Here is a 16,192-nt window from a genome sequence, read left to right as displayed (position 1 = left end):
GGATCCATCCTATAAGTTACTTCACATTGGTTGGAATTGGCCAATTACCTGACAGCTTCTATTTCCTTAGGATCTATGAATACCCCTTTGCTATCAATAATATGCCCCAAATACTCCACATAAAGGCTTATAAAAATACATTTACTCCTCTTTGCATGTAGCTAATGCTCATTCAACTTAAGAAATACAATTCTCAAGTGTTGGAGGTGAGACTTCATGTCCTTATTGTAGACTATGATGTCATAAGAAAACACAAGAGAAATTTTCCTTAAGTAAGGATAAAGACTTCATTCATTAATCTTTGGAAGGTGGAATGAGCGTTTGTCAGCCCAAAGGGCATGACAGTGAACTCGTAATGTCCCTCATGAGTCTTAAAGGCTGTTTTATAGATGTTTGGAGGGCACATACAAATTTGGTGGTAACTAGAAGTGAGGTCTATCTTGGAGTAGAAGACATATCCGTGTAACTCATCCAAAAGCTCCTCAATCACTATAATGGGAAATTTATCTTTTACAGTCCTGCTGTTGAGTTCTTTATAATAGATGCACATCCTCCATGAACTGTCCTTTTTCACCAATAATACTAGGGATGAATAAGGACTTACATTGTGCTGGATAGTATCATTATTAAGCAACTCTTGTACCATCTTCTTAATGACATTCTTTTGTAGAGGTGAATGTTTATAAGGCCTCAAATTCACTAGTTTAGCACCTTCAACTAAATGTATTATGTGATCATGACTTCTTTGGGGTGGCAGTTGTGTGACATAGCAGGGACTGCTCGAACTTGAGCAATGTAAGTTGTAGAACCACGTTTAATCATTTTAAGCATGTTACTCTTTGAAATCACTTTGACTAAAGTAGTAATGATACCTTGGAGCTTATATGAGGTAGCTCCCATCCTAAAGGACATATTCAACATTTTGAAATTCCAGGTGATATCCTGATGGTAGCCAACCACTATATTCCCAACATCATTTTGCACCCTCCAAGAGGCATGACCAAGAAGTCAGCATTGAAAGTGTAACCTCGAGCTTCCCAAACCCTTCACACAAATGATTACAAACCATCTTTTAACCATTAATTATAGTAATATATATAGGATCAATAAGCTTCAAAGAATAATTAATACTCTTAAGTACAAACATATTAAAGAAGTTTGTACTTCCTAAATCTAGGAGTATGTGAATTTATTTTATCTTAAAGCTGCCTACAATCCTCATAGTTTGGTGTGCTAACTTAGCAAGGCCTCCCATAGCATACAAAGAAATAGTGGCATAGTTATTGTTCTTTCCTTAGTCCAATTCAGCACATCTTCGTTGTTGTCCTCAGGCCATTCCTAAACCATAATCATATGCAATTGCTTCTTCTTGCATTGATGACCTAGAGTAAACTTCTCATCACACCGAAAACACAAATTCTTTGCCCTTTTTCATTAATCTCAGCATCAGTAAGCCACATAGTCCTTGGTTTGTAAGGTTTAGTAGAGTTAGTGGTTGGATTTCTGAAATCTGGATTAGAAGGTGTTGTAGTGGAATTATTGAATCTTGGAACGTTGAAAGAGGTAGCTAACAACAATGGTTTATTCTGGTTAGTAGTTGGTGTGGAGGTAGCTGGTGATGGAGGCTTGTTATAATAACTTTTGCTAGTTCTGGTAGTAGTGAGGTAAGACTCCTGCATTTGAGCAAGTGCATAAGCTTGCTATAATGATTTAGGTCTAAACATTCTTAAAGGAATCCTAATCTTATCTCATAACCCACTCAAAAAATAGCTAAGGGCATATTCCTCTGATAATGTTACCCTATGAGATAATACATCAAATTCTTCCAAATAAACCTGTAAAGAACTAGTTTGTAATAACCCTTTTAGATCTTTCATCGGATCCTCATAACCACGCTCCTCAACTCTACCTTTAAGAGCTTCCATATACTCCTTCCATTGTGGTTCCTCCTCCCTATCTCTATTTTTAAGGTAGGATTGGTGCCACTATAATGCTTATCCTTCTAAATGAATTGCTACTAGTTTCACTCTAATAGACATAGGAGTAAAATCGATCTAGAAAAACCTATCACATTTGAAGAGCCATCCTTCTAAATTAATGCCATCAAACTTTGGAAATTCAATTTTAGTAAAATAGGTTGCCAACTGGTAGTTGTTACTCGGATTACTTGTGCTGTTTTGGCTAAGGTCAATATACAGGTTAGTTCTAAGTTGGGGATTGACAATTCGTGGGGGAGGGTTGTTGTTCTTAGTGTTTTGGCTAGGTGAACTTACAGGTGATGATGCATATGGTCCTTGACCTCTAAGATGCATTGATATTATTAGGGTCTTAAGCTCATCTAGTATTAAGTTTTGTTGCTTGTTCATCATCTCTGTCAAAGCTTGCCCATGCTATTTATTATTTTCAACTAGCATGCCCTTCACCATATTCTTAATGTCTTCTTTAAGCCTTTTTATCTCCTGAGCTCGAGTATTATCAGCTATAGACATGGTGGAAAGATATTTGGATATGGTGGGTGTTAAATGAAATAATGAAGGCTAGATCAGAACTGCTCTAATACCAAATGATCCATTTGAAACTGGATCGATACACAGAAGAAGAAAAGAGTAGAGAAGAGAGTAAAGAAGAGAGAATCTAAAGGAACGAGAGAAAATTCTAGTTGTTATTAATCATGCTAAAATACAATAATAGAGTTGCAATATATCTATTGCAGGCTCAGCATCCCAGGTGCCAACTCATACAATAACAGAAAAATACACAACAAAAAGAATAATAAGATAGACGTGTGATCAGCAGCTAACTAAAATAACTAGCTAACTATTAAATGACATAGTAATATAATTTGCCACATATCATATTACATGTCAGCAAAAGTCTAACAGAGTAAACATTCAACAAACTAACATTAGAGGAAGCATTTAAATGGATGCTTTTTGAATGTTAATGTCATATTCGGGCCAAAGAAAGTCAAGGTTTAATATGAAAAAAAGATAAAATATTAGGATTAAGTTTGGGTCTTTTTCATTTTCAAAAATATATACTTTTTGATTTTCATTTCTCACTTGCTGTCATATTTTTGAAAGAGAGATGTGCAATGATAAAAAAGAAAAGAAAATAATTTTAAATTATAAAATAATAATTAATTTCTTATAATCTAATTCTTAAATTTTAATTTTATATAATAAATTGGTATCTATATCTTGTAATTTAGAAAATTTAGTTCTTGATAAAAATGAAACTTCAACAAGGTGACCAATTCTTTTTATATATTAACTCCTTAGATGACTAAAAAGAAACTACCAAATGAAATTATATACAAATATATGAGGATAAAATTATATATATTTTAAAAGTAGAGAGAGGAAAGTAATAGAATAGAGAAAACTTTAAGGATACTTATAATTATCTTTATAGAAAAATAAAAGAAGAAAAATAAATGAAGAAAAATAAAAAATAAAGTAAAAGGTACAAGAACCCTTAAAGAAATTTCGGAAGAACCGTTAAACCCTATCCTTCATCTTGACTTAATTCAGTCATTTAATTTTGATATAAAAAAAACTAAAACCAAATTACTAACTTTATTATTGTCTTAGCTAGTAGTAGAGGCTATTGAAAATTGAACCAATAATATAATAGCACATCTTATTTATCATTTCTCTAAAATTAAAATATTAAAATTAACTAGAAATAAAGATCAATTAACAATGGAAATAAAATAAAAAAATTTAGCAAACATGTTCACCTTCCAACTTCCCTTCCCACCACTAAAACATCATTCTCTATTAATATCATTTTCAAAATCTTGAAAAAGCACATGTTAATCCACCTAAAAAATAACAAAAATGATCCTCAAGCAAACAAATCAAATCAAATCTAAAAAAGTATAACAAAATAGCTTCACCTTCAACGTCGCCTTGCAACCGTTACCAAACTCTCACCAGTAGCTAAATGATAGTTGAGATTGCTTGCTACTTGCAGGCAACCCGTCTTACAACACTCACCAATAGCTCACCTTCACCAACCATTTCCATTGCCTTCGCCATTGATGCAAGTGATAGTGATGAGCAACAACCTTTGCCTTTACAAACCATCTTCACTGCCTTTGCCTTACTTTGTCTGTTTTACGGTGATGAATAAAAACGATATATGAGCAATCGATGGTTTTATATCCAAATTGTTGAGTTCTATTTGCAGATTGTTGGGTCTTATTTCTTAGTTTATATTGAGATGTCATTATGTAGCAAGCAAAGGATTGGGGATTCATGAGTGTAATATTGAGATATTGATGGTGATAAGTATTTTCTAGGTAATGTTTGTGTATTAAAAAAATGATTATTTGTATTTAATAATTATCTTTATTTTTTAATTGTGTTTAGAAAATAAAAAAATAAAAAAATAAAGGCAAGTGTCATTAAATTATTGGACACAATTTTTTACTAGGCTTCACTTCTAACAGAGAGTTAATAGTGTTATCAATTTGAGTTTAATTGGATTTAAAAAAAAAATCAAAGGGCCTATTTGAGACGTTTTGTAAATATGGAGGCTTAATTGTTCTCTATCAATTTGTTCAAGGGCTTTTTTTCATTTGCTTTTTTTTTTTTTGGTATCTTTTTCACGAAAACAACGCCGTTTAGTAGCCTGGTTCTCTACTTTATCCGATTACCACTACCACCGACACCTCTACAAAGGCACAAATATTCAATTCCCGCGTACAGTTGGTTGTCTGTTTGTTGAATTCTTGAATCTTTTTAGATCCAACTGAATTAAAAGAAGAAGTAGAAGAGAAGAAATTGGATCTCCTCTTTGGCTTTCTGGTTGATAGTTGTAGATGGATTCTTCAACAGTGCTATTTAACCAGCTCAAGGTTTTATATTATATATCTCTAGATCACTTAGCTTTAACTCTATCATCATTGCTTTGCTTAATGTAATGTTATTGCATTTGGCTTCAATAGGCTGCAGAACCGTTTTTCTTGTTAGCTGGCCCCAATGTGATTGAATCTGAAGAACACATTTTCAGAATGGCTAAGCACCTCAAGACCATCACTTCAAAGTAGGTTTCTTTTTTCTTGTTTAATTGATTGATTCGAATTTTAAAAACTAATTAAATATAATTTTAATGAAAATCTGGTAAGTGTTTTCTCTTTTTCTTGATAATAATTATGGATGTCACAGAACTCTGATATCAAGATTATCGTGTTGTTAGTCTAGGGTTGCCACTGGTTTTTAAGTCGAGCTTTGATAAAGCTAATAGAACATCTTCAAAGTCATTTCGAGGCCCTGGTATGAGTGAAGGCTTGAAGGTTTGTTCTTCCTTCATTAATTTCTGTTATAAATAAATTCAAATTTCCAATGCTAGTGTTTTAATTATTAGAATGATGGACTCGCCTATTGGGAGGAATTCACAACATAGATTCGTGATTCGTGATTCGTGAACACAAGGATTGTTCAACTTCAAACATTTTCATTTATTTATTTATTTTTTTAGTAGTGTGGTAGAATCTAAGTTGTTGATTGGGATCTACAAAGAAAATGCTTGTAAATAAGGAAATTCTATGCCATATGCAATTATTGGTCACACACACTGATGCTACTTTAGCCTTGTGTGTCGTGTCAAGGAGTATGCCAATTTGTTATTGCTGCCTCCTAAGGCTTGACGATAACTACCTTTGTAGTTTTTATTATTTTTGTCAAAGTGCTGGGATATTGTCAATACTTAGTTCATGCTTGTTCTCTTGGTCAATTTGGTGATTGCTTGAGGTAACTTAAATGTATATGAGTAGTAGATATGGGATTGTTATTTAGAATAAGTATGTTAACATATCTTGCCCATATTTGTCATTGGTTGTTCACATTGAACGCAAAATAGGATGTTCAAAGGGTCATGAAATTACAATCTTTATCAATATAATTGACTAGGAAACTCAAATTTGAGTTTCATAGTTTCTTCTTTTGGTATGTTCTGATATACCAATAATAGTACTAGGACGTGTTTTTTTAATTTTTTTTTTACGAGTTCAAGCTATGTGAAGCTTCACAGGTATAAATGGTAAATGATTAATTTTTCTTTCTTCTTTATGTGGCAGATTCTTGAGAAGGTTAAAGTAGCATATGACATTCCTATTATTACTGATGTGCATGAAACTATTCAGGTAACCACTTGTTTTGAGCCAAACTCTCTTCGAGTTCCTGTTCTGTTATGTCCATCCTGTATGTTTTATTATTTGTGATCTATTCTTGTTGATCTAAAATAAGACTTATTATTAATACAGGGTGCAAAAGGTGGTGTTATCCTTGTATAAATAGAGCATATCCACTTAGTTATCTTCACAAGAAAAAGCTATTCAAAAACTTTAGAAAAAGCATAATATAATATCTTACATATGTTAACATCCAAAAGGAACATTTTTATTCTTATCCAAGGGTGATAAATGTTTTCACAAGGTTGCAAATCCTATTCTCTCCAAGTTCTCCACAATTTTCAATGGAATTGCTTTGCGTATCTCCTTACATTCAGGCCTACACTGATATTCTCCCCTAGCATTAAGTTCCATCTCCACATTTTTTGTACAGACCCGATACAATCCAATGCCAACTCCCAAAGCCAAGCACAATAGGTTGCTATGTATAATTATTGTAATTGATTTTGGTAAAGATTGTAGTTATTTGTTAATACACATTATATGGCTCTTCCAATGGTTGGAGCAAAGATTTTTATCTGGTGTGATACAAATTAAGGCTGACTACATTTCGTTTGATCTACTCTCTTGATCATTTTCATCTGATGACTGTAAGACTAATCAAGCAATATACATTTTTGCAATGTACTTGGAGAAGAATGGTAGACTAACAATATATTACATTAATACAGACTTATAGGTTGATGAAAAGGATTGGAGAGCATTCAATGTGATATCTTTCTATTTTTTTGAGAATAACCTATTGCATCTCTTTGCTGCCCTACTGTTTTACTTGGTTAGTTGTTCTTTTTCTTGTTTAAAATGAAAGAATATTCAAGGCTAAGCTTGGATGTGAGGCCGAAGGAATTCCTAGAATGGGTGAAGGAAACCTTCATGCCTTTTCTTACTTTTGCGGCTATCAAATATGAAAGTAGGCAAAAAAAGGTGCAGATTTCTGCCACTAGTCTCAGTTGTCTACTTGAGTTTCAACTCTTTCCTGGTTCATATCAACTCAGACTTAATCCTACCTGACTAAACCTGCAAGCTGTCCTCTAACTTGTTCAAAACAAGATAATACCATAACATTGTTTTGAAATAGTATGTAATTGATTCAATTATGAAATCATGAATAGTCATTGGTTCGACTGGAGTATATTCTATTGGGTAGTTTCTGAAGAAGTGTTGGAAAGAATTCAAATTAATCCCATATTTTATTGTATGAATATTTTTTTTTTCAATTCTAATTTATAATAAGATAGAGAGATAAATTCTTTTTGAATCTTCAAGTGGCTCGATATGACGGATTCGCCTATCTCACATTTCTTTGAGTTCTCGGAAGGTGTATTTACTGTAATAAGTCTAAGGTTATAATTTTGAATATTTTGCCTTTGCCATTCTCTTGCTGAAAATCTTCTCATCCTAAATATTCTTTTCCAGTTTGTCATTCTCTGTCATTTTCAAGTATTTTTATCTAAATTCCATATCAATAACTTATCCCCTTAAAATTTAATTTGGTGCTAAAATGGTTTAATATTATTTTACTTTAGATTTCAACATTCATTAACTAATTTTAATCATTGGGATTTGGCCAGTGTGAACCAGTTGGCAGAGTTGCAGATATTATACAAATTCCTGCATTTTTATGTCGTCAGGTGAAGTTGGTTCTTTCTGTCATGGAGCCCAGTGCTTCCATGATGAGGAATTATGACTTTATTTTGAATTGAAGTATGTGATTATCTCTCACAAAAAGAAAGGTCTTGTTTCTTTTTTATAACAGACAGATCTTCTAGTTGCAGCTGCCAAGACTGGGAAAATTATCAATATTAAAAAAGGCCAGTTCTGTGCTCCTTCTGTAAGTCTCCTTCCTTTTTTAATTTGAAGAATTCTAATTGAGATATTTGGATGAGTTTCAAAACTTGTTGATAGAATATTGTTGCTAATCTAATCTCTAATCATGAAAATCTGCAGGTCATGATGAATTCTGCAGAGAAGGTAAGATTGGCTGGAAATTCGAATGTGATGGTTTGTGAGAGAGGAACTATGTTTGGCTACAGTAAGTTGCAATGGATGACTTAAAACCTGTATGCCATATGCTTTTGATAAGGTGCCATTGATCTTAATTGTCATTCAATAATGTATAATGGTCATTAGTTTGGAGTAACTATAACTTCTCCAACTTTCTTGCTGACTTGAACTTAATACTTACCTCTGAATTTGTATGAGAGTGATGTGGGACAATCTAGGCAACTTAAGACTCTGATGTGTTGCCAAGGAGGGGTAGTGAGGAGTTATGGTTTGGCAATGTAGTTCTGGCTTTTCGAGATTAGATACAAGTTGCAGTCAGAAAATTTCACAACAATAGAAAGAAGCAAAGAAAGATAGAAATGGAGAGAGAGGAGTAATAGGTGCTTATCTAAATGAAACTATCAGACTACCTCATTCAATATTTAATTGTCGTTAAAAAGAGAAGATCAGAAGTCTTTGGTAAATTTATATATAAGCTTTGCAGCTTAATCAAAGTAATTTTTACTGTACTTCAAATCTAAACAGATTAAATTTCCTTATCGATATATGGCAGAACTTTTATGGACGTTGATCTCTTACAACAGCTTTTACTACTTCTATTCTACTAACTTGCTAGTGGTATTGTGGTTCAAACTCTAGCATATATTCAATAAACCACTAATACAACATGATGATTAGACAACTAGTTAAGACACCAATATTCCTTAGGCATGATGACATCAAAAGTGTTTGAACGTTGAATAAATTTCTATTTAAATGCTTAAAATTTTAATTTTTTTTCTTCAGCAGTTACATGCAAAAGCAAATATCAAGGTTCTTTATCTTTAGTTTTTTTTTTTTTTTTTTTCTTTTAGTTGCTCACTTAGATATTGATGTGGACATCAGGATCCTAGTTTCTTCAATATTTATGCATGCTGAGATAAAAAGAAATCCTGCATAGATGATTGATCTCACTTCTCGACATAAATCTCAGAGAAAGGGGAGCCTTGATGACTTGTCAACAACCAGGCGATAAATGTGAAAAATGCACATAATTAGAAATGTTTTTATCCTTCATGCACCTTATTGCAAAAACATTCAAAGTTTGAGCACTTAAATATTTATTCCCTCAGAGTTTAAGCATTTATAATTTAATAATCCCAATGTATTACATAGAATGCAATAATTTCCATAAAATTAAATTTTTGAGGAAGGAAAAGTAATATTTATCTACGAACTCTTGACCAATCTTCTAGTGGGGGAAAATGGAACTCAAATATTTTGTTCCATAGAGCCTAAAAGATTTGAGAAATTTAAGCAAGAAATCTTTATTTTTAGATTGGACAAAAAGAAAAGCAGAAATTGCTTTAGATCCTCCTGTTTCAACTTTGTCTTCTTGAATGAGAAGTTTATAGAATTCCTGTAGCATGTCTGTATTGCTGTACTAAATTCTCTGTCCTGTTAATCAGGCCTAGTCTTATTGGTCTCCTGACATTCTATAAGGATGTGGGAATGAAGGGGTTTCAAATTTGAGTCTCTCTATCAACCAAAATTAGTGGATGTTAATCACCTTTAAGGGGAAGTGGTTTAGAGGGAATGGCTACTTGTGTAGTCCATAGCTTATATGCCCCATTGGGACTTAAATAAATTTATTTTTTCCCACGATTCATGACATTGAACTTTATTCTTCTTTTTTTGGTCAATATGCTTTACTGAGAAATCAGATATCTCAAAATTTTATGCAATAAAATTGTAGATAAATCACTCAAATTTCTATAAGTCGCTGTTAATTATGAAACATATGTAGAATTAAGCAGAAGATTGCAGGGCTAGATTGAATAAGTAAAATGAAATATTGTTGATTTATTGTTTTTTGTGCCAAAAGCAAGCAAAAAGCATAGGCTGTGAATTATTTCAATAAGATAAAAGGAAAACATGTGAGATCTAGAAATGGTGAAGGACATACTTAAACTTCTCACTTGAAGCAGTTATATATAACAATATCAATGGTAATTTCTTGCAAAATAAATTAATATTGCATGTATAGATATATTCTAAAGAGATGGCAGGCTAGGAAAGGCAATTCATGATATATTTATGATTGGAACTTGTAAACAAATATTCGGACAAAGCTAAAGAGATGGTGAGACAATCACAAAAATGTAATTGTTTATGCTTGTTCTCTTGATCAATTTGGTGATTGCTTTGCTGAGATAAATTAATGTCCAGAAGCTGTATATAGTGAGTGGTTATCCAGAATATGGTGCAATAGCAGTTCTTTTCCCATAGTAGACAATGATTGCTATAATTGAATGCAAATTAGGATGTTGAATTGGTCGAGAATTATAGTCTTTATCAATAAAACTGAACAAATAGTTATTTGATACGTTTATGACTCCATGCTTTCGTTTAGATTTCTGGTTCTTTCTTTTGTTACCTTCTGATACACTGATAATTGTAACAGTCTGACTCCAATGTATGTTAAGCATAAATAATATGTTTTTGTAACTTCTTTTGCTTATCGTCTTCCTTATCTTCATTCTAGCATTTTGTTTATTGAAAGTGATATTTATATAGTTGAATATTTGGCTGATAGTCTGGTAAATTAACTTTTCATGAATTATTTGCATTGAGGCTGAACCAACTATAAACATATTAACATTAAAGTAATTGAAGAATCACTACTGTGTTTTTCTTTTCTGGTCTGGTTTCATCTTGCATTTGGACTTTGCTTTGCAGATGATTTGATCGTTGATCCACGTAACTTGGAGTGGTTAAGGGAAGCTGATTGTCCTGTTGTAAGTCAAAATACATTTTATAATGTGATTCTATAATCTGTGGTACCTATAATGCATTGATAAAATTATAATTGTTGGCTGAAATGCCAAAGTTCAATATTAGTTTGTTCATTAGGCCAAAAGGGGGGGAAAGGGATCTCACTGGATCACCCTTGGATATCCAAGAAGTTAAAAAGGCGGAGATGATTAATTGAATATGGTGATCTAGCTGCACTCCTACATGATAATATAATTAAGTGATTTCCTTTAATTATTTAACGGCACTGAGAACAAGTCCCCGAGCTTTGACCATTTCATTTTCATGGTTTTAAAATATTTGCTCTATGACTAAAAGAGAGCTGACTAGAGATGGATGAATACTCCGTTGACAAGGACAGATATCTGTGTCCTTGTCAGGGCTGGATCCTTCACTGAATGATGCCAGGGAAATATCAAGTAATTAGCTGAACAACAACTCTTTATTAAAAGAGGAAATTCATAAAGAGATTGCATATTGCGATTGTCAACGAGTAAATTCTTAGAGTGAAAAGCTTCAGATAAATTCTTTTGTCAATGAGTAAATTCTCAGAATGCCGGCCTTACATTTATCCTCAACTAGCTCAGGACTAAAGCTTAATGTATTGAGTTGTTCTTTTAGCATGCTTCATATTCTTCAATTTAGGTGCTCTAACATGCGCGGTCATGATGTTTTAATACAGGTAGCTGATATTACACATTCACTACAACAGCCTGCCGGGAAAAAGGTGAGATTGTCTTTCAAATTGTTTTGCATCATAAGATGATGGTGCACGAATTCAGTTTATTGCATGCATAATTAACAGCAGTTCTTGTGTTGTATCCTTTAGCATGTGAGAAACCAATCTCTTAATCATTTTGAAATCTTAGGAGAAGTCATTGCCTTTGTGTTGATCTTGCTCATTTTTATTTTTATAGTTTTGTGCTGCTTTTTCTTTTTTCAAAAGAAAACAAAAATAAAAAAGAACTTTTTTGTAATTTACAATCTTAACTTTTGTGTTTATTCTCTCTTCTTGAATTTCTTTGTCTCTTTAAATGGTTAAATTTAAGCTTTTCATATAGTTGGATGGTGGAGGTGTTGCAAGCGGAGGTCTTCGAGAACTAATACCTTGCATTGCAAGGACAGCAGTCGCTGTTGGGGTGGATGGAATTTTCATGGAGGTATGTTGAATTTGTTTAAAGTACTCAATTTAAAATTATGATGATGCCCATTATATTGAAGGCAAGTAATTGGAATGACCTGTTTTATACCTTTCTCTAGCAGTATCAAAGTTGCTGGTAGGAAGGAATTATATATAGCAAATTTTATATGGTTCTATAATCCCATGCATTTTCTTTTGGGTACATTTGAAATATTTTAAGGGAAAGGGGTATTAGGATTTGAACCCCGAACATCTATACTACGACATAGGCGCTTGACCATTAGGCTATGAGCCCAATGGTTTCCATGCAAGTTGGTATATGCTATGTTTGTCTGTTTATTTTTCTGGGTCCTCTTTTAACATGAGCCTGATTCTAAGATTTCTTGTTGTTGTGACTTCTAAAAGTTGCTTTTGGGTGCTTAGGTGCATGATGATCCTCTGAGCGCCCCTGTGGATGGTCCAACACAATGGGTGAGTTTTGTTATATGCTGTGCTTGCCATTAATTTCACTGGTTTTTTCTTTCAGTACAGATCTTTCTTCCATGGACACTTGCACTGACCCAAATACTTTATAAACAATACTTGCGTTTCTCAGTAGCTCATCATCTAACGGTATTTGATTTTCCATGACAATAGCCTCTACGCCATTTAGAGGAATTGCTAGAAGAGCTCACGGCGATAGCTGTAAGTTCTTAGCCCATCTTTAATGAATGCATGCATTCTAGTTCTATTTATGTTCAGTTTTAGAACTCTTCTTGGGACCAATGCCACTTATATTGCATGCTTGGATTCTAATGCATATATAGGAGTAGATCCAAGTGTCAGATGGGTTCTTTCAGAGAACTCTTATCATTTTGATAATTTTACTTTTCCACTCTTTCAGCATCTCCTTCATCGTCTATCATTCTCTTTCTACGTCATAATTAGTGCCTTTTCTTGTTCCTTTCTGCTCCTTTTCTATCTATGTGCATATCTGCATTATCCCTGAGTCACCATTGGGCACTTATATTCTTCTTGCCTTTCTAATTGAATGGACTGTCCATTGGTTGCCATATTATGGGAAAAAAACATGCTAGTAAGGTCAATTTCAATTCCTTCTCTTCTTACTTCTCCTTTCTCCAGCTTGACACTTGAGCCATTCCTTTTTGCATAATGTCATTCATTCAACCCCTTCAAATAGATATGTTCAGTTTTGTAGTGTCTGGAAGTGAAAATCACAAAATCAACTCATACAATTTCGCTTGTCTGTCCAAAGAGAAGATAATAGGATACCGTCCAAATTATCATTAGATTGGTTGTAGTGTTGCCACCTTCATAGTTAAGAATAGGAGGTCCAACTCTCTACATGCTTGGATGAAAACGTGGATATTTGTATTGTGCCTGCATATTCTCCATGGTTTTACTCATCAAAAAGGAAAAGGAAAGGGAGAAAAGAAAAAGCCTTACAACTTATTTTTAGATACAATCAGGGATGCAATTTTTTTGTTTACTTTTCATATAATATGGTGAGCCTAAAACCAAGGCGTTCCTATCTATTAATTGATTTTGTTTATCTTAGCTGTTCACTCATCTTTTTGCATCTTCAATCACTTTAAATATCAGTGGCTAGCTTTTATAGAAAAGAAATGAGAAATGGAAAAATAATAACTTCAGATATTCTGTCATGAATCGTGATTTTAACATCCAGTGATTTTATCTCTTTTCTCTTTCGTCATTATTATTTCCTTTCAAGGTCCTTTTTGTGCTCGTTCAGTTGCCATTTTCAAAGTTCAGACATTAATCATCTGCTATGCAAAATTAATTGAGCTGTTGTTTCTGCATTATGGCATTACCATTTGTGATTTACAAATTCTATATTGACATGAATGCTTATTTTGTTGGACTTTAAAAGAGGGTTAGCAAAGGGAAGAGGCATATGGACATTGATCTCACACCATTCCATGGTTAAGAAAGCTTGAAGGTCTCTGTCAAGGAGCAGCAAGAAATGAATTTACAAAATTGTAGGTATCTCTTTCCCATAATTAATCGTCTCATTTATTTTCTTCTCTTGCAGTATGGATACTATTTGGTCCTTTCCCTAAAACTGGCGATGGTGATGAAGTTAGGTCTCTGCTGCGTTATTTTTTATGTAAATCATTGGAGTCAAGTTTCTGTCTCCATTTTTCTTTTTTTGGGTTTTTTCACGAGTTGATTTCTCTCTCTATGAATATTATATTAATGAATATACTCTCCATATATGATAGCAAAGAATTTAAAAAACTTTAAACCTGAGAAATAATCGCAAAGAATTATAATACTGATTAAACTGAGAAAAAGATTATGGAACTGAGACATCCTCATGAAAAGGTTGTTTATTTAGACCCCATATATTTTCTGCAAGATAGTCTATGTAGGATGGCTAATATTCAAAATATTTGAAAATGGTTTTCTAAGTAATAGTTTTCATGATATTTGCAGTATCCAAGCACCCTAAAGCTGATTAATCTTCATGGTTTACGTGATTTAAATTAACTTTGGAATTAGCTAACTTTCATGATATATGTGATTTAAAGTCACTTTAGTATTATGCATGTCATGTATTTATCTCCCTAGCCCCATAGATATCGAGAAGAGTTTAACAACTTAAATGCAAGTATAACACTAATTATTTCCTATATAGCTTTTTCTTATAAAGTTTTAACCTTATTTTTGCCTATTATTTTGGCATGTAGCTGCTAGATTCCAAACTTGTGCTACCATTTAAGATTAATATTGTGTTTAGTTGAAATTGTTAAAATTTATAGAATTAATTTACAAATCTAAAGTTTATGTATTCTGAATGAAGTGAATTTGTGTGGAATTAGTTATAGTTAAACTAAATTCTAACAAAATAGGTAGAATTTTTAAATGAATTCTATATTAGTAATTTAATATATTTCATAATTTAAAATATTTTTTTCAATTTTATTATTTTTATTTTATTTTTTCTCTTATGTTTTTTTTTTCAAATAAAATAAATTTTTTAATATATTTTAATCAAATATAGTCTTGCTAATTGTGATTCTTGTAAGAGTAGAACAACTATATATTCCAAATAATATGAGATTAAAGCTTAGTTGAGTTGGTCGAGTTTGTCATTCTGTTCGACAGTTAGTGAACTGGGTAACCTATACTCCTATAACTATCCTTACCAACTTAAGGCCCCTCCACAAAGTGGACAAACCAATTAGGCTATGGGTGTGTTTGACATAAAATTGGAAAATCAATCTCAATTTTTATTCTTATTTTTTATTTTTTGAATATGAAAATTATTTTTATAAAAGACAGGTGAATTGTTTCTTTTTTTTAAAAAAAAAAAAAAAAGGTTTGAGAAAAACAGTTCATAAAAAGTAAAAAAAAAAATCAATATGTTAAATTAAAAAAAAATCCAAATAGTTCATTAATGAATGAAGAGGTTATATTATAGAAATCCTACTTCCTTGATTTCAATTGCTTTTATCAAGTTCGTGATATGCATGCTATCATTTAATTCAATAGATAATTATCATTGTGATTGTGGGATGCATTTAGTTTATAGGGTGCTTGGTGTCGCAGGCTCAGTTCAATGCTTATAATTTGGGACCGTGTGGCGTTTGTTAAGAATGTAATTCGATAAGCCAACCAAGAATATTATAATAAATTTGTCACCAACAAATAATACATCAAGAGAAATATCTCAACTGACGATATCATGTAATATTATTCATAATAGAAATATTTCAACCACGATCTCATGCAATATTATTCGAAATATAACCACAAGCAACATAGTAAGGCATACGTATATAAAATATATTTATAATCATAATTAATAGAACGAGACAATTTCACATGCATTTTTAGCACAAGTACGGAGGAGGATTTACAAATAATAGGCACGGAACAATTTCACATGCATTTTTTAGCATAGGTCTGGAGGAAGACTTACAAATGATAGGCGGAGGACTTACAAATGATAGGCACATAGATGGCCACATAGATTCAATAGGGTAAATCCTCAAGCTAAGACCAACAAAAGGCAACTCAGCCATAAATGG

At 32.5% G+C, this 16,192-nt stretch overlaps 1 protein-coding gene across 2 annotated transcripts; it reads left to right on the top strand.

The window, feature by feature from the left end:
* The first annotated feature begins 4,650 nt into the window (after positions 1-4,650).
* Positions 4,651-14,370, top strand: LOC8273910 (2-dehydro-3-deoxyphosphooctonate aldolase). Of its 2 annotated transcripts, XM_002522151.4 has the most exons (14): positions 4,652-4,864; positions 4,955-5,052; positions 5,206-5,302; positions 6,086-6,151; positions 7,771-7,830; positions 7,956-8,030; positions 8,147-8,231; positions 10,922-10,980; positions 11,679-11,723; positions 12,058-12,156; positions 12,561-12,608; positions 12,774-12,821; positions 14,029-14,097; positions 14,191-14,370. In XM_002522151.4, the coding sequence occupies exons 1-13, from the start codon at positions 4,829-4,831 to the stop codon at positions 14,083-14,085; spliced, it is 873 nt and encodes a 290-aa protein (XP_002522197.2). In that variant the 5' UTR covers positions 4,652-4,828; the 3' UTR covers positions 14,086-14,097; positions 14,191-14,370. The 2 variants fall into 2 exon arrangements, with proteins under 2 accessions (XP_048233107.1, XP_002522197.2); XM_048377150.1 differs by having other exon boundaries at positions 4,651-4,864; positions 14,029-14,370.
* Positions 14,371-16,192: the final 1,822 nt, after the last annotated feature.

This window comes from Ricinus communis, chromosome 7, assembly GCF_019578655.1.
Source record: "Ricinus communis isolate WT05 ecotype wild-type chromosome 7, ASM1957865v1, whole genome shotgun sequence".
Classification (NCBI taxonomy): Eukaryota; Viridiplantae; Streptophyta; class Magnoliopsida; order Malpighiales; family Euphorbiaceae; genus Ricinus; species Ricinus communis.
This window is presented reverse-complemented; position numbering and strand designations above follow the sequence as displayed.

What these genes read in the sequence shown, in the direction of transcription:
- LOC8273910 (XM_048377150.1), top strand. Translation starts at nt 4,829, where the DNA reads ATGGATTCTTCAACAGTGCTATTTAACCAGCTCAAG. An exon ending in AGGAACTATGTTTGGCTACA is followed by an intron (nt 8,232 to 10,921) that starts GTAAGTTGCAAT and finishes TTTGCTTTGCAG; the next exon opens with ATGATTTGATCGTTGATCCA. An exon ending in TGGATGGTCCAACACAATGG is followed by an intron (nt 12,609 to 12,773) that starts GTGAGTTTTGTT and finishes CCATGACAATAG; the next exon opens with CCTCTACGCCATTTAGAGGA.